The sequence below is a fragment of the Corticium candelabrum genome, chromosome 11 (assembly GCF_963422355.1).
Source record: "Corticium candelabrum chromosome 11, ooCorCand1.1, whole genome shotgun sequence".
NCBI classification, from domain to species: Eukaryota; Metazoa; Porifera; class Homoscleromorpha; order Homosclerophorida; family Plakinidae; genus Corticium; species Corticium candelabrum.
Window position 1 is genome coordinate 6,472,827 of NC_085095.1, and position 19,031 is coordinate 6,491,857.

At 45.3% G+C, this 19,031-nt stretch overlaps 5 protein-coding genes across 6 annotated transcripts in view; 4 read left to right on the forward strand and 1 right to left on the reverse strand.

Annotated features, from left to right (window-relative positions):
* LOC134187224 (uncharacterized) overlaps positions 1–1,629 on the forward strand; it is a 5,254-nt gene extending 3,625 nt beyond the window's left edge. The window contains exon 9 of the mRNA XM_062655341.1: positions 1,495–1,629. Within this exon, the coding sequence (XP_062511325.1) occupies positions 1,495–1,566 (72 nt within the window). The 3' untranslated portion in view covers positions 1,567–1,629. The remainder of the gene's footprint in view (positions 1–1,494) is intronic.
* Positions 1,531–4,141, reverse strand: LOC134186578 (vacuolar protein sorting-associated protein VTA1 homolog). 2 transcript variants are annotated; one of them, XM_062654566.1, is made up of 5 exons: positions 3,688–4,141; positions 3,524–3,621; positions 2,489–2,616; positions 2,343–2,418; positions 1,531–2,224 (listed from the first exon to the last, which is right to left on the reverse strand). In XM_062654566.1, exons 1-5 carry the CDS (start codon positions 4,058–4,060, stop codon positions 1,664–1,666), a joined length of 1,236 nt encoding a protein of 411 aa, XP_062510550.1. In that variant the 5' UTR covers positions 4,061–4,141; the 3' UTR covers positions 1,531–1,663. The 2 variants fall into 2 exon arrangements, with proteins under 2 accessions (XP_062510550.1, XP_062510551.1); XM_062654567.1 differs by having other exon boundaries at positions 3,524–3,631; positions 3,688–3,792.
* Positions 3,934–13,563, forward strand: LOC134186577 (von Willebrand factor A domain-containing protein 5A-like). The gene is made up of 4 exons (XM_062654565.1): positions 3,934–4,063; positions 10,566–11,818; positions 11,888–12,002; positions 12,054–13,563. The coding sequence occupies exons 2-4, from the start codon at positions 10,626–10,628 to the stop codon at positions 13,338–13,340; spliced, it is 2,595 nt and encodes an 864-aa protein (XP_062510549.1). The 5' UTR covers positions 3,934–4,063; positions 10,566–10,625; the 3' UTR covers positions 13,341–13,563.
* Positions 4,862–9,167, forward strand: LOC134186896 (uncharacterized protein K02A2.6-like). Its single transcript, XM_062654975.1, has one exon. It carries the CDS (start codon positions 4,974–4,976, stop codon positions 9,024–9,026), a length of 4,053 nt encoding a protein of 1,350 aa, XP_062510959.1. The 5' UTR covers positions 4,862–4,973; the 3' UTR covers positions 9,027–9,167.
* Positions 13,564–15,134: 1,571 nt separating the features above from the next.
* LOC134186634 (von Willebrand factor A domain-containing protein 5A-like) lies at positions 15,135–18,075 on the forward strand. Its single transcript, XM_062654635.1, is given in 3 exon segments — positions 15,135–16,328; positions 16,398–16,512; positions 16,564–18,075. Coding segments are annotated over 3 exon segments (2,595 nt in total). The 5' UTR covers position 15,135; the 3' UTR covers positions 17,851–18,075.
* Positions 18,076–19,031: the final 956 nt, after the last annotated feature.

Genomic DNA, 19,031 nt, shown 5'->3' on the forward strand with positions numbered 1-19,031 from the left:
ACGATTGTATTGGAGGGATGCATTTCACAATACACTAGACTATTGTATTGGAGAGATGCATCTCACAATACACTAGACTATTTTATTGAAGAGATTCATCTCACAATACACTAGACTATTGTATTGGAGAGATGCATCTCACAATACACTAGACTATTTTATTGAAGAGATGCATCTCACAATACACTAGGCTATTTTGTATTGTCCTTACATAGACTAATTGTATTGTAGGGATGCATCTCACAATACACTAGACTATTGTATTGGAGGGATGCATCTCTCCTTACATAGATTAATTGTATTATAGGGATGCATCTCACAATGCACTAGACTATTGTATTGGAGGGATGCATCTCTCCTTACATAGACTAATTGTATTGTAGGGATGCATCTTACAATATACTAGACTATTGTATTGGAGGGATGCATTTGTATTGGAGGTATGCATCTCACAATACACTAGACTATTGTATTGTCCTTACATAGACTAATTGTATTGTAGGGATGCATCTCACAATACACTAGACTATTGTATTGAAGGGATGCATCTCACAATACACTAGACTATTGCATTGGAGGGATGCATCTCACAATACACTAGACTATTGTATTGGAGGGATGCATCTAACAATACTAGACTAATTGTATAGTAGGGATGCATCTCACAATACACTAGACTATTGTATTGGAGGGATGCATCTCACAATACACTAGACTATTGTATTGGAGGGATGCATCTCACAATATATATATTTTTCAGTACTGTCATCAAAAGCACAAGGCAAATTACAAGCAAACTACGACACGAACTAAAATGCAAACTACAATGCAAACTACAACGCAAACTACAATACAAACTACAATGCAACCAAGCACACACACACACTCACACACACACACACACACACACACACACACACACACACACACACACACACACACACACGAACATAAACTTATGAAAAGTCAAAACTAAATTCTCGTTTGGCAAGGTTAGCTGGCCCGCTGGTACCAGACTCCTTCTTGCCAACAATTGTCAATGCCCGTTTATTGATTATGTCCGAATTTAGTCTCACAATACACTAGACTATTGTATTGGAGGGATGCATCTCACAATACACTAGACTATTGTATTGAAGGGATGCATCTCACAATACACTAGACTATTGCATTGGAGGGATGCATCTAACAATACTAGACTAATTGTATAGTAGGGATGCATCTCACAATACACTAGACTATTGTATTGGAGGGATGCATCTCACAATACACTAGACTATTGTATTGGAGGGATGCATCTCACAATACACTAGACTATTGTATTGGAGGGATGCATCTCACAATACACTAGACTATTGTATTGAAGGGATGCATCTCATAATACACTAGACTATTGTATTGAAGGGATGCATCTCACAGTACACTAGACTATTGCATTGGAGGGATGCATCTCACAATACATAGACATTAACTAATACGTATGCTCTGTGTTAGTTCGGAGCTGATGTGACTAAGTTTGGTAGAGCTGCTCACAAAGGAGAAATCTTCCGTCAAAGGGACAAGTAAACACTGGCCAAGGCGATTCACTATTTTAATACAAACTACAATCAAACTACAAACATGACAGCTCTCTACTAGTTTGTTGCACAATTTTAAATACCCCCTACGCTTCTTCTCTCCCTGTGGTAAGCAAATTTAGCGCTTTTGTAAGACAATCAACCGCCGTCTTGACATCCTCGTAGTTCAATGAACTGACCGTGAATTTACACAATTTTTTTACTCTCTCCGCTCGCTTCGAGTCATACGGCAAGATTCCAGCAGGAACAGGATGCGGATTACTAACGACAGCACCAGCAGTTGCAGCCGGGGCGGCAGGCTGACTGACAGTATCACTGAATGCTTGCATATTCACTGGCTGGTGATAGCCGTGTGCAGGTGGTAAAGTGGAAATGGGTAGTTGAGGTTGAGTGTATGCTGGATATGCTGGATACGCAGGTGCCATGGGAGCCGGATGTTCGAACGATGAGAAACCAATTTGTGGTTGTTGTCCGCCGCTCGTGTCCCCGTAATTCGAACTTTCATGTGACTGGGTGGGCACCATAAACATGTCGTCGGTTCCTTTGCCGTCGTCCCCGACGGGTCCAGCAACGGGAGTTTCACCATTCTTGAGACAAGTGCTGATGTACGTTGCCTTCCACTTGGCATACTTCTGTTGCGCAGGAATCTGCTCACACACACACACACACACACACGACAACATATTATCACATGACTAGAGATAACAACATCACGTGACAACAAGCATCAACATATCACGTGACCATATGCACATGCATTCACACCTCGGGAGAGAGCTCGCCAAACTGCTTGAGAACGTCGAACAGAATGCTTGCCGTGTAGAAACTCTTCACCACATTCCTACCATCACATTCAATGCATCATTCGAATGTGTCGTCAACAATACGCACGAGCTCATGCTTTGTCTGACATTCCGAATCTTGCTGCACGATCCTCGGTGTCTGCATACGAAAATAGCTTCAGAGCTCTCTCTTCGACAAATGCCTGACCAACGATGTCATTGCTAATAGCTTCATGACCGGCCAATTCTTTCTTTGTCTGTAAACGGATATAACACGTGTAGTAACCATATTAAAGAGTCAAATCGACACACAAGTGAATGTAGAAAACTATACAGACTGAAGACAGACCAACAAACACACAAGCGGGTAAACAGACAGACACAAAACCAAAAAATTGACTGACAGACAGACACACAGAAAGAGACAGACAGACACACAGAAAGAGAGAGAGAGAGACAGACAGACAGACAGACAGACAGACACTCACAGATTAACTTATGTATGGAGCTGTTGAAAGTTTTTGTCTGAAGCTGATGTTGTGACGGGCAATTGCATTGAGTTAATTTAGTAAATGTTGCCATGCCATGACTGCATCTTGCTTTGTAGCCTGAACACTTACTAGCCCACCAACCCAATCCGTCAGGTAAGTCCCAGCGAGGTACATGTTCCGTGTAATCCATATGGCGCTAACAACTGGCTTAGACAGGATAGAAGCCGACGCTACTGCGTCTACCAATTTGTTTCAACTCCTATTGTCAATGCTGGCAATGATGGTAAACAGTATACTGCCGACTGGGTGCTTCCACCCCACCAGTCGCTTTGCTCCCCCTTGCCCTAGACAGACAGACAGACAGACAGAAAGAGACGGCAATTAAAACACTGACAGACAGAAAAGACTGTCAAACAGGCCAACAAAAAGACAGACCAATTAACACCCAAGCAGATAAACAGGCATAAAAGCAAACAAACAAAAAAGTCGACAGACAAACAAACAGACAGAAAAAGCAGACTAACAAACACACTGACAGACAGACAAAAGAGAATACAGACCACCAAACAAACTCACAGACAGACTAGCAATCAAACAGACAAAAGAGAGAGAAAACAAAGAGGACAGAAGAAAGACAGACAAATCGAGAAACACAAACAAATTGAAACACTACCACTTCAATTCTGTCCATCAAAGATATCAAAAACGCTTTCCCTGCCGGTTGTTTGTTGCCTCCTATTCGTAGACCCTCTTGAATGGCATAGAGAGAACCTACAACGTACTAGTCACGTGACCCGCTTTATCACCCTCTACTAAGAACCCGACAGCGTTACTTACAATAGTATGAAACGACAGGATCCCTTTTCTCAAATTCCCGCGCAGCGCGAAGAAACGGCTGCAACGACTTGACCTCCGGAGGCACAGACATCATCGACGAAGACCCGGATGACCACTTTATGACCCTAATGTGGGCCCCGGATAACACATTTATAATGTCTCTCTCGCGTTTATGGATCCGGTCACGTATTTGCAAATCAGCTCTATCCAAGAAGAAATGGACTATGACACGCACAACACAATTCGACCTAAAACTTGTCTTGTAACTTTGGAAAACAATGATTATGAAGCATCTGCGTTGTGTGTTAGAGAAACAACTTAGAATTACTAGAGGATAATTGGCGACATCCGCTCTCGTGACAATTTGGCACATACGGTAAAAGTGGAACTAAAATTTTAGTAAAAATGATATACACTGTACTACATGTCTGCACTGTACATGTCTGCACTGTACATGTCTGCACTGTACATGTCTGCACTGTACATGTCTGCACTGTACATGTCTGCACTGTACTACATGTCTGCACTGTACTACATGTCTGCACTGTACTACATGTCTGCACTGTACTACATGTCTGCACTGTACTACATGTCTGCACTGTACTACATGTCTGCACTGTACTACATGTCTGCACTGTACTACATGTCTGCACTGTACTACATGTCTGCACTGTACTACATGTCTGCACTGTACTACATGTCTGCACTGTACTACATGTCTGCACTGTACTACATGTCTGCACTGTACTACATGTCTGCACTGTACTACATGTCTGCACTGTACTACATGTCTGCACTGTACTACATGTCTGCACTGTACTACATGTCTGCACTGTACTACATGTCTGCACTGTACTACATGTCTGCACTGTACTACATGTCTGCACTGTACTACATGTCTGCACTGTACTACATGTCTGCACTGTACTACATGTCTGCACTGTACTACATGTCTGCACTGTACTACATGTCTGCACTGTACTACATGTCTGCACTGTACTACATGTCTGCACTGTACTACATGTCTGCACTGTACTACATGTCTGCACTGTACTACATGTCTGCACTGTACTACATGTCTGCACTGTACTACATGTCTGCACTGTACTACATGTCTGCACTGTACTACATGTCTGCACTGTACTACATGTCTGTGTAGTAGGTTGACATGCGAGGACGTGGGTCCGGTTGCGCGTGCGCGGTTTAGCTCTGAGTTGGCGGTTGTCTAATAACACTTGAGTAGAGTTACCACATTGGCGACGAGGTCAGCGAACCAATCGTGAGGTATGTCCACTGTAGTGGGTGCCGTCGGTCCCTTTGAGGGAAATCAAGAGGAGTGGATGCATTACGTGGAGCGCGTGAAGTTCTTCTGCGTAGCCAACGGGATCACTGACACAGAGCGCAAGAAGGCGGTATTGTTGAGCGTATGTGGAGTGCAAACGTATAAGCTGATTCGCAACCTGTTGGCGCCTGGCAAGCCGGAAGACGCGGAGTATGACGACATCGTAGCAAAGGTCAAAGATCACGTGAACCCGAAGCCGTCCACTGTTGTTCAACGCTTCCGCTTCAACAGTAGATCACAGAAGCCAGGGGAATCAGTAGTGCAGTTTATGGCTGAACTGCGCCGTTTTTCCACGGATTGTGACTTTGGAGACACACTAGCTGACATGCTAAGGGACAGGTTGGTGTGCGGAGTGAGTGATGGGAGGATCCAACGGAGACTGCTGCAAGAAAAGGAACTCACGTTTGACAAAGCACTGAGTTTAGCCAGAGCGATGGAGACAGCTGCACTGAATGCAGAGGAGATTCAGAGACCGACTGGTGACAGCGTAGAAGGAGAGGTACACAAAATGCAGGAAACCAAGCCCAGTCTACCTAAGATGAAGTGTTTCCGGTGCCTTGGATTCCACCCACCAAACAGTTGTTATGCTCAGAGGATGCAGTGCCATAAGTGCAAGAAGGTTGGACACCTCGCTCGAGCATGTCGAGGCCAGCGACAGCCAGGCCAGGCAAGGAATGAAATAGCTGCCCAATCTCCTGTGACGAAAACACATCGAGTTGAAACCACACCTCTTACACCCAAAGCCCAACAAGCAGTGGAAGAAGGGCAAAGCGATGATGGAGTTGAAGGAATGTATACAGTATACGTTGTGGGTAAGGAGTGTCAGAATGAACCACTAGCAGTGACGGTTCATATCAACAAGAAAGCAGTACAGATGGAAGTTGATACTGGAGCATCAGTGTCAATTGTAAGTGAGAGCACTTACAAGAAACTGTGGAAGAGGCAAGAGTTGCCTGGTTTACGACGACCACAAGTGAGGTTGCATACTTACTCTGGGGAACCATTGACAGTGTTGGGAGAGCTGGATGTCCGAGTGCGGACTCAAAATCAGATTGCAACGCTACCACTAATAGTGGTGCGTAATGATGGACCCAATCTACTGGGAAGGAACTGGATGAAGTCACTCGTATTACCATGGCATGAAATGTTACAGAAGGGACACATCAAGTCCATTGGTACAGAGACGTCCTGCACAGAGTTGCTGAAGAGGTTTGATGGTGTGTTTGAAGAAGGGATTGGTGAGTTGAAAGGAACGATGGCTGCTGTCAAAGTGAAAGAGGGCAGTGCAGCGCGATTTTTCAAGCCGAGACCAGTACCATATGCCTACCGGGCGAAGGTAGAACATGAGCTAAAGCGACTAGAAGCTGAGGGCATAATTGAACCGGTTCGATTTGCCAACTGGGCGGCTCCCATTGTCCCCATATTGAAAGCTGACGGCTCCATTAGGATCTGTGGTGATTATCGACTCACGGTTAACCAGGTGGCAGAGACTGAGAAGTACCCATTACCAAGAGTGGAAGACATTTTTGCTTCGTTGGCTGGGGGACAGACATTTACAAAGCTCGATCTTAGTCATGCATATCAACAAGTGAAACTGGAAGAACAGTCCAAGCAATACCTGGTCATTAACACCCACTTGGGATTGTTTCAGTATAACAGGCTGCCGTTTGGAGTAGCAGCTGCACCAGCGATCTTCCAGAGGATAATGGATTGTCTGTTGCAGGGAATTCCAGGAACAGTGGTCTACCTAGATGATATTCTCATCACGGGTCGATCACAGAAGGAACATCTAAGGAACTTAGAAGCTGTGTTGAGCCGATTGGCAGGAGCAAGAATTCGGTTGAAAAGACAGAAGTGTTCCTTCTTGAAAAAGGAGATACAGTATTTAGGACATCGGATTGACAGCAAGGGAATTTACCCAACGGATGAGAAAGTCCAGGCTGTTCGAGCAGCGCCAGAACCCACCGACGTGGGCCAACTACGAGCCTATTTAGGGCTAATTAACTACTACGGCCGATTCCTACCAGGCCTAGCAAAGACCTTGGCGCCCTTGTACAAGCTCCTTCGTCAAGGAATGAACTGGAGATGGGGTGAAGAACAAAAGACGGCATTCAGATGTTCAAAGGCAGCATTACAGTCAGATAAGCTACTAGTTCATTACGATCCGAGGATACCTTTGTCGCTTGCCTGTGATGCTTCACCGGTAGGGATAGGAGCCGTGTTGTCACATCAGTACCCGGATGGTGGGGAAAGACCGATTGCCTACGCGTCCCGTTCTTTGACCAAGGCGGAACAAGGATATGCACAGATCGACAGGGAAGCATTGTCAGTGGTGTTTGGGGTTAAACGGTTTCGACAGTACGTGTTTGGACACCAGTTTACCATTTTTACCGACCATAAACCACTGCTCACCTTATTGGGGGAGAACAGAGGCGTACCAGCAATGTGCTCCGGACGAGTGCAACGTTGGTCACTGATGCTGTCCAGTTATCAGTATACAATGACGTATCGACCCGGATCGTTAAATAGCAATGCAGATGGGTTAAGCCGACTGCCAAGCAGTGGGGTGCCCGACGAAGAGGAAGAGCCTGTGGAGGCTGTGCTGGCATTGCAGACACTGAGTTCATCGTCAACCAAACCAATCACCGCAGTCCAGATACGACGGGGGACGGAGAGAGACCCAGTGTTATCCCAAGTGCGTCAGTATACACTGACTGGATGGCCAAGTGTTGTGGAACGAGCTGATATCCGGCCGTACTTTAACCGACGCTACGAGCTAAGCGTTTCAGGTGGCTGTGTGTTTTGGGGAGGACGCGTGGTAGTACCACCTCAAACACGATCATCAGTGTTAGAAGAGCTTCATGTATCACACCCAGGAGAAACAAGGATGAAGGGGCTTGCTCGAAGTTTCGTATGGTGGCCGGGCATAGACAAGGAGCTGGAGAGAGTAGTGAAAGGATGCCACACTTGTCAGGTACATCGCAAATTGCCGGCGTTGGCACCTCTGCATCCGTGGGCACAAGCAGACAGAGCATGGTCTCGCTTACACATTGATTTTGCTGGGCCGTTTCTTGGCCAGTCGTTCCTTATCGTAGTTGACGCCTATTCCAAGTGGCTGGAGGTGGACACTATGACATCTACGACGGCGCGCGTAACGATCAAGAAGCTGCAGCGGTTATTTGCAACACATGGCATTCCAGAGATAGTAGTATCTGATAATGGGGCTGCCTTTACCAGTGCTGAATTTCGGCAATTTATGGAAGGAAATGGCATTAAGCACATCTATTCTGCGCCATATCACCCATCGTCTAACGGGTTGGCAGAACGAGCAGTAGCAACCTTCAAAGGGGCTATGAAGAGAATGAATTCGGAGTATGGATCATTGGAGAGTAAAATTGACAGATTCCTGCTGCGGTACCGAATCACACCACACGCTACCACTGGTGAACCACCGGCTCTCTTACTGTTAGGGCGGATGCCGCGGAGTAGATTGGATCTACTACGTCCCGACTTGGCGGCCTATACGTACAAGAAGCAGGAGCAACAAAGAAACGACCATGATAAGCGCAGTCGAGACCGAACGTTTGAGGTTGGACAGTTGGTGTACGTGAAAAATTTTGGACAGGGCACGCCATGGGTTATGGCAACAGTGAAAGAAAGAACGGGTCCACTATCATTCCGAGTCATGTTGCCTGATGGTAGAATGTTACGAAGACACCAAGATCACATTCGGTCGCGTCAACTGGAAGATGACCCACTACCCAACGGCACACATACAGACCCCGCTGCATCACCACCGGAGTCTAACATGACGGAAGAACTGCCTTCAATCGAGGTAACAAGTGAACCAGGAGGGAGCATCTCGGAAACAAACGGTGACCACGGTGGTCAGGGGGAAACGGTTGGCCATGAAGCAACCAGCAACATGGAGCCGGCATCAACCGGGGTCAGAAGATCTGCTCGAGCAAGGAAGGCGCCGGACAGACTAGACTTGTAAACTAGCACTATCATACAAGTAGGGGTAAAAGACTTTAGGGGGAAGGGGTGTAGTAGGTTGACATGCGAGGACGTGGGTCCGGTTGCGCGTGCGCGGTTTAGCTCTGAGTTGGCGGTTGTCTAATAACACTTGAGTAGAGTTACCACAGTCTGCACTGTACTACATGTCTGCACTGTACTACATGTCTGCACTGTACTACATGTCTGCACTGTACTACATGTCTGCACTGTACTACATGTCTGCACTGTACTACATGTCTGCACTGTACTACATGTCTGCACTGTACTACATGTCTGCACTGTACTACATGTCTGCACTGTACTACATGTCTGCACTGTACTACATGTCTGCACTGTACTACATGTCTGCACTGTACTACATGTCTGCACTGTACTACATGTCTGCACTGTACTACATGTCTGCACTGTACTACATGTCTGCACTGTACTACATGTCTGCACTGTACTACATGTCTGCACTGTACTACATGTCTGCACTGTACTACATGTCTGCACTGTACTACATGTCTGCACTGTACTACATGTCTGCACTGTACTACATGTCTGCACTGTACTACATGTCTGCACTGTACTACATGTCTGCACTGTACTACATGTCTGCACTGTACTACATGTCTGCACTGTACTACATGTCTGCACTGTACTACATGTCTGCACTGTACTACATGTCTGCACTGTACTACATGTCTGCACTGTACTACATGTCTGCACTGTACTACATGTCTGCACTGTACTACATGTCTGCACTGTACTACATGTCTGCACTGTACTACATGTCTGCACTGTACTACATGTCTGCACTGTACTACATGTCTGCACTGTACTACATGTCTGCACTGTACTACATGTCTGCACTGTACTACATGTCTGCACTGTACTACATGTCTGCACTGTACTACATGTCTGCACTGTACTACATGTCTGCACTGTACTACATGTCTGCACTGTACTACATGTCTGCACTGTACTACATGTCTGCACTGTACTACATGTCTGCACTGTACTACATGTCTGCACTGTACTACATGTCTGCACTGTACTACATGTCTGCACTGTACTACATGTCTGCACTGTACTACATGTCTGCACTGTACTACATGTCTGCACTGTACTACATGTCTGCACTGTACTACATGTCTGCACTGTACTACATGTCTGCACTGTACTACATGTCTGCACTGTACTACATGTCTGCACTGTACTACATGTCTGCACTGTACTACATGTCTGCACTGTACTACATGTCTGCACTGTACTACATGTCTGCACTGTACTACATGTCTGCACTGTACTACATGTCTGCACTGTACTACATGTCTGCACTGTACTACATGTCTGCACTGTACTACATGTCTGCACTGTACTACATGTCTGCACTGTACTACATGTCTGCACTGTACTACATGTCTGCACTGTACTACATGTCTGCACTGTACTACATGTCTGCACTGTACATGTCTGCACTGTACATGTCTACGCTTGTCTGCACTGTACATGTCTACGCTTGTACGCTGAATAGATAATACCGTCCACATCCGTCTATCGACCCGCCCACATCTGTCATGTGATAACGTCAGTAATGGCACAGTCCGGTCTCCTGACAAAGAAAGGAAGATCTCCCGTTCCTCTGCGAGGAGTGAAAGTAGTAACAAGCGTACGTGGTTACGCTGCGCATGTTGAGAGCAGTTTCGAGTATGAGAACGAGGGTAGACACCCAATTGAAGCAATTTTTACTTTTCCATTAGACTCTTCTTCTGTCGTCGTTGATTTCGCGGCTACTCTCGACGACCGAAAGATCAAAGGGAAAGTGAAGGAGAAACAGAAAGCGAAAGCTAGGTATGATGACGCAATTGCAGGCGGTCAGTCTGCCTTGCTGATGGAATTCGAGCGTGACGATATCTTCACTGTGAGTGTGGGCAATCTTCCCGCTCAGAAGAAGGCTGTGGTGACGCTGAAGTACATTATGGAGCTGCATACCGAGCATGATGGCTCGGTCAAATTCAATTTGCCCTCCGTTCTCACTCCAAGGTACAGCAAGGCCGGAGAAGAAAATCCAACGGAAGATGTTACTTATCTTCCTGCTTCTCAGATTCCCTACACTTTCAGTTTCAACGCTCGAATTGAAGGCGACGTGAATAAAGTAGAATCGGTCAGCCATAAGCTGAAAGTGACAACAACTTTTGATGATAAAGGTTTCCAAGTGACTGATGTAGCTCTGGCTGATGAACATAGGTTTGATAAAGATCTTGTTCTAACCATAGCGCCTGGCAATCTTCATAGGCCACATGTCATTGTAGAGGCAGGGAGTACTTCTGAAGCCAATCATTCGTTACTGCAAAACCCGGCCATCTCTTTGAATTACTTTCCAGATTTCAGCTTGGCTGAATCTGTCAGTGAGCTGGTGTTTGTTATTGATAGAAGTATTAGTATGGATGGATCATACATGGATGCGGCAAAGGAAACACTAATGCTATTTCTTAAAAGCATCCCAAAGGGCTGCTTTTTCAACATCGTAGGATTTGGCTCTACGTATACGTTTTTGTTTCGGCGCAGTGTTCCATATGATCAGACTCACCTTGATAAGGCATCAAAGCATACCCAAAGCATTTCTGCTGATATGGGATGTACAGAATTACTAAAACCTCTCCAGAAAGTATTTAGCATGCCTTCAAAGAATGGCCTTCCTAAGCAGGTGTTTGTTCTTACTGATGGTGCTGTGTCTAGTACCAGAGCTGTTATTAAGGAAGTGAAGAAGAATGTTCATGTAGCAAGGTACAATACTAGTAGTGTGTGGCTGCACGTGTGAAATTTTTGTACTCATTTTTTATGATGATGTGACAGGTGTTTTGCTGTCGGCATTGGGTCTGGAGCATCGACTGAATTAGTGGAGGGTATTGCTCTTTTGGGTAATGGATCTAGTGAATATATTCAGACGGGAGAGAGAATGCAACCAAAGGTGAATACTCTCATTGTTTATGTTCTTTGTTTAACTAATTATTTTCTATAGGTGATGCGAATGCTGAAGAGAGCTCTGGCAGCATCAATTTCAGATGTTTGCATCACATGGTCTCTTCCTGATGATGCTTGTGTCATTCAGACACCAACAAAGATTCCTCCCGTGTTCAGTGGTAATCGTTTGATCATTTATGGACTTGTATCCCATATGCCATCATCTGTGGTGCACAACTGCTCTGCAACGATGAAGGGTGTTGTCAGTGGCAATCCATTTGAGCACACGTTGTCATTTTCACTCGATGCACGAAGCACTGCACCCAGCATGGCTATTCACCAGCTTGCCATTAGGTCAGTCCTTAATGATCTCCAAGAAGACAGCACAAGTGAAGATACAGAAAAGAAATTAGGCAAGTTGTCAGTGGAACGTGGTGAAATGGCACCAAAATCAAGAGAGAAATTAGTGGTAGAGCTCAGCACAGCAGCTAGTGTTGTGTGTAAGCAAACAGCATTTATTGCTGTGAATGATGAAAGCGAAGTGCCTGCGCAGGGCAGCATGGAAGTGCATCATATTCCTGTAGCTGTTGGAAGTGACTCGGCCATATACTACTCATCTCTTGGGACGTACTTTCCAGATATGCCTATTTTTTTGTCATTACGTTCTAAAAAGAAAGCTGGAAGTTTCTTTGGACATTTATTTGGAAGACAGGCTCAAAAATTAAGTAGTAGAGGTGCTAAGTTTAATGTAGCACATACGCAGTCAAAGTCTTTGAGTAGAAATGCACCTATGCTTGAAGGTGCAGAATCAGAAGGTGCACTACCGCTTACAGGATGTGCATTTGGAGGTGGCGGTTTAGGAGGTGTACAGGCCGGCCCTGACTATGTGGATGCTGCTCAAGTATGTGGACCACGTTCATTTTCACACCAGTACCGTAGTGATGGTGATAAGGAGAATGCAGCTGCTGAACGTTGTTCAACGAGTGACTATCAGAGTCATCCTCAAACCCAGTCTCAAGGAGACTTGCTACCATCCATGTTAGTCATTGTATCACAGCAGAAGGCATCAGGAGCTTGGGCACTAACTGCTGAGACTGCGCAGCTTATCAATAAATCAATGAAAGACTTGGAGTATGCCTCACCTTTTCCTACTTCAATGTCTAAAATTCAGTCATCTGTGTGGGTAACTGCTGTGATATTAGTCTGGTTGGAGATGAAGTTGGATGCTTATAGAGATGAGTGGGAGCTGTTGGGAGAAAAGGCTAAAAGATGGCTAAAAGAGCAAGCATTACCACAGGGAATAACTTTGCAGTCTCTGCTAACTGATGCACGTAAATTGTTGTAAATTCCGTGGACTCTAATGGAGTGCATTGTATTAGTTTGACTCTTGACTTATGTGCTACTTGCTACAAGCTGTTTCTGCTGTCTAGCTGAGAGATTTATGTACTGGCTTTGTCGATATGCAAACTGACATTTTGCACACCCTGAAGGCATGCATTTTGATTATACTGTATGGACAATTGCAGTTGAGTAGCTTTTTACTCAATAACAATCTAGGACTTCACTTATCCTATTGCAACATCTCATAATTTTAGACTCGTGACCAGTCTCGCAGCTCTTTCGTCGTTCCCGGATGTTCAATCCTGACAAGGATCATAGACCCTTGGCTGCTAGCTTATTTATATATTACGGAACATGCAGCTGCTGCACATTCACGAACTATTTGAAACTTTGAACGTGTCTAAATGTACCTGAACTATGCTTTTGCTAAGTTTCGCGCTCGTCCGACGCCATTCGAGCACGTTTTTGGCCATGGTACTGGACGGAGTCGCTAATATCGTCCACATCTGTCTATCGACACGCCCACATCCGTCTATCAACCCACTTACGCGTCTAATATCGTCGAGGTGGTCGACGCGACCTACTACCGTAACCCGAGGCACATGCGCGCCTCGGGTCTAATAAAAGTACAGATACAGTGCTTCTCTAAAGCTAACTAAAAATTTTTGTCAGGATTAAATCTCGGATAACCGCAACACGCGTAGGACGTCATCAATAGATTCCGTATAACTAAAAATACCCTTGACGTAGGCGTGGTCAGGAGCAACATTGGTCGGCAGCTCTAGCTTTTCTTCGCTTCACCACGTTTCGTGTGTGTGTCAAATATGCCACCGGACGCGTTCGAACGCATTCCGAACCTGCACGTCGCTTTCACGCGCTCCTCGCCCACAACAGCCTCTCAAGCCGGTTGTTTGTTGCCTCCTATTCGTAGACCCTCTTGAATGGCATAGAGAGAACCTACAACGCACTAGTCACGTGACCCGCTTTATCACCCTCTACTAAAAACCTGACAGCGTTACTTACAATAGTATGAAACGACAGGATCCCTTTTCTCAAAATCCCGCGCAGTGCGAAGAAACGGCTGCAACGACTTGACCTCCGGAGGCACAGACATCATCGACGAAGACCCGGATAACCACTTTATGACCCTAATGTGGGCCCCGGATAATACATTTATAATGTCTCTCTCGCGTTTCTGGATCCGGTCACGTATTTGCAAATCAGCTCTATCCAAGAAGAAATGGACTATGACACGCACAACACAATTCGACCTAAAACTTGTCTTGTAACTTTGGAAAACAATGATTATGAAGCATCTGCGTTGTGTGTTAGAGAAACAACTTAGAATTACTAGAGGATAATTGGCGACATCCGCTCTCGTAACAATTTGGCACATACGGTAAAAGTGGAACTAAAATTTTAGTAAAAATGATATACACTGTACATGTCTACACTGTGCATGTCTACACTGTGCATGTCTACACTGTGCATGTCTACACTGTGCATGTCTACACTGTGCATGTCTACACTGTGCATGTCTACACTGTGCATGTCTACACTGTGCATGTCTACACTGTGCATGTCTACACTGTGCATGTCTACACTGTGCATGTCTACACTGTGCATGTCTACACTGTGCATGTCTACACTGTGCATGTCTACACTGTGCATGTCTACACTGTGCATGTCTACACTGTGCATGTCTACACTGTGCATGTCTACGCTTGTACGCTGAACAGATAATACCGTCCACATCCGTCTATCGACCCGCCCACATCTGTCATGTGATAACGTCAGTAATGGCACCGTCCGGTCTCCTGACAAAGAAAGGAAGATCTCCCATTCCTCTGCGAGGAGTGAAAGTAGTAACAAGCGTACGTGGTTACGCTGCGCATGTTGAGAGCAGTTTCGAGTATGAGAACGAGGGTAGACACCCAATTGAAGCAATTTTTACTTTTCCACTAGACTCTTCTTCTATCGTCGTTGATTTCGCGGCTACTCTCGACGACCGAAAGATCAAAGGGAAAGTGAAGGAGAAACAGAAAGCGAAAGATATGTATGATGACGCAATTGCAGGCGGTCAGTCTGCCTTTCTGATGGAATCCGAGCGTGACGATATCTTCACTGTGAGTGTGGGCAATCTTCCCGCTCAGAAGAAGGCTGTGGTGACGCTGAAGTACATTACGGAGCTGCATACAGAGCATGATGGCTCGGTCAAATTCAATTTGCCGTCCGTTCTCACTCCAAGGTACAGCAAGGCCGGAGAAGAAAATCCAACGAAAGATGTTACTTATCTTCCTGCTTCTCGGATTCCCTACACTTTCAGTTTCAACGCTCGAATTGAAGGCGACGTGAATAAAGTAGAATCGGTCAGCCATAAGCTGAAAGTGACAACAACTATTGATGATAAAGGGTTCCAAGTGACTGATGTAACGCTGGCTGAAGAACATAGGTTTGATAAAGATCTTGTTCTAACCATAGCGCCTGGCAATCTTCACAGGCCACATGTCATTGTAGAGGCAGGGAGTACTTCTGAAGCCAATCATTCGTTGCTGCAAAACCCGGCCATCTCTTTGAATTACTTTGCAGATTTCAGCTCGGCTGAATCTGTCAGTGAGCTGGTTTTTGTTATTGATAGAAGTGGTAGTATGGCTGGATCATACATCGATGCGGCAAAGGAAACACTAATGCTATTTCTTAAAAGCATCCCAAAGGGCTGCTTTTTCAACATCGTAGGATTTGGCTCTACGTATACGTTTTTGTTTCCGTGCAGTGTTCCATATGATCAGACTCACCTTGATAAGGCATCAAAGCATACCTAAAGCATTTCTGCTGATATGGGAGGTACAGAATTACTAGAACCTCTCCAGAAAGTATTTAGCATGCGTTCAAAGAATGGCCTTCCTAAGCAGGTGTTTGTTCTTACTGATGGTGCTGTGTCTAGTACCTGGGCTGTTATTAAAGAAGTGAAGGAGAATGTTCATGTAGCAAGGTACAGTACTAGTAGTGTGTGGCTGCATGTGTGATATTTTTGTACTCATTTTTTATGATGATGTGACAGGTGTTTTGCTGTCGGCATTGGGTCTGGAGCATCGACTGAATTAGTGAAGGGTATTGCTCTTTCGGGTAATGGATCTAGCGAATTTATTCAGACGGGAGAGAGAATGCAACCAAAGGTGAATACTCTCATGGTTTATGTTCTTTGTGTAACTAATTATTTTCTATAGGTGATGCGAATGCTGAAAAGAGCTCTGGCAGCATCAATTTCAGATGTTTGCATCACATGGTCTCTTCCTGATGATGCTCGTGTCATTCAGACACCAACAAAGATTCCTCCCGTGTTCAGTGGTGATCGTTTGATCATTTATGGACTTGTATCCAATATGCCATCATCTGTGGTGCACAACTGCTCTGCAACGATGAAGGGTGTTGTCAGTGGCAATCCATTTGAGCACACGTTGTCATTTTCACTCGATGCACGAAGCACTGCACCCAGCATGGCTATTCACCAGCTTGCCATTAGATCAGTCCTTAATGATCTCCAAGAAGACAGCACAAGTGAAGATACAGAAAAGAAATTAGGCAAGTTGTCAGTGGAACGTGGTGAAACGCCACCAAAATCAAGAGAGAAATTAGTGGTAGAGCTCAGCACTGCAGCTAGTGTTGTGTGTAAGCAAACAGCATTTATTGCTGTGAATGATGAAAGCGAAGTGCCTGTGCAGGGCAGCATGGAAGTGCATCATATTCCTGTAGCTGTTGCAAGTGACTCGGCCATATACTACTCATCTTTTGAGACGTCCTTTTCAGATATGCATACTTATTATTCGTTAGGTTCTAAAAAGAAAGCTGGAAGTTTCTTTGGACGTTTATTTGGAAGACAGGCTCAAAAATTAAGTAGTAGAGGTGCTAAGTTTGATGTAGCACATACGCGGTCAAAGTCTTTGAGTAGAAATGCACCTATGCTTGAAGGTGCAGAATCAAAAGGTGCACTACCGCTTACAGGATGTGCATTTGGAGGTGGCGGTTTAGGAGGTGTACAGGCCGGCCCTGACTATGTGGATGCTGCTCAAGTATGTGGACTACGTTCATTTTCACACCAGTACCGTAGTGATGGTGATAAGGAGAATGCAGCTGCTGAACGTTGTTCAACGAGTGACTATCAGAGTCATCCTCAAACCCAGTCTCAAGGAGACTTGCTACCATCCATGTTAGTCATTGTATCACAGCAGAAGGCATCAGGAGCTTGGGCACTAACTGCTGAGACTGCGCAGCTTATCAATAAATCAATGAAAGACTTGGAGTATACCTCACCGTTTCCTACTCCAATGTCTAAAAGTCAGTCATCTGTGTGGGTAACTGCTGTGATATTAGTCTGGTTGGAGATGAAGTTGGATGCTTATAGAGATGAGTGGGAGCTGTTGGGAGAAAAGGCTAAAAGCTGGCTAAAAGAGCAAGCATTACCACAGGGAATAACTTTGCAGTCTCTGCTAACTGATGCACGTACATTGTTCTAAAATTCCGTGGACTATAATGGAGTGCATTGTATTAGTTTGACTCTTGACTTATGTGCTACTTGCTACAAGCTGTTTCTGCTGTCTAGCTGAGAGATTTATGTACTGGCTTTGTCGATATGCAAACTGACATTTTGCACACCCTGAAGGCATGCATTTTGATTATACTGTATAGACAATTGCAGTTGAGTAGGTTTCTACTCAATAACAATCTAGGACTTCACTTATCCTATTGCAACATCTCATAATTTTAGACTCGTGACCAGTCTCGCAGCTTTTTCGTCGTTCCCGGATGTTCAATCCTGACAAGGATCATAGACCCTTGGCTGCTAGCTTTTTTATATATTACGGAACATGCAGCTGCTGCACATTTACGAACTATTTGAAACTTTGAAAGTGTCTAAATGTACCTGAACTATACTTTTGCTAAGTTTCGCGCTCGTCCGACGCCATTCGAGCACGTTTTTGGCCATGGTACTGGACCGAGTCGCTAATATCGTCCACATCTGTCTATCGACATGCCCACATCCGTCTATCAACCCACTTACGCGTCTAATATCGTCGAGGTGGTCGACGCGACCTACTACCGTAACCCGAGGCACATGCGCGCCTCGGGTCTAATAAAAGTACAGATACAGTGCTTCCCTAAAGCTAACTAAAATTTTTTGTCAAAATCCCGGATAACCGCAACACGCGTAGGACGTCATCAATAGATTCCGTATAATTAAAAATACCCTTGACGTAGGCGTGGTCAGGAGCAACATTGGTCGGCAGCTCTCGCTTTTCTTCGCTTCACCACTTTTCGTGTGTGTGTCAAATATGCCATCAGACGCGTTCAAACGCATTCCGAACCTGCACGTCGCTTTCACGCGCTCCTCGCCCACAACAGCCTCTCAAGCCGCCAAGCAGCCCGTCAGCCACCAAACCTTATCATCTCCCGGTAACCTAACGCCCCAACATCACGCCTTCGACGCAAAAAAGTAACCGTCGAAACGTCTCAACATTCAAACAAATGTGAGATTGAGTAGCAAGAAAAACGAATTTTTTGGTCGGCTAATTAGGGACGAGGTACAGACAGAGGGCGCGCCTCGGTAACCGGAAAAGGAGCCAAGGACACTTGATTGCAAAAACCTATGTAGCTAGACTGACCCGACTGGTAGACCCGCTTCGTGGAAAAGACTAAA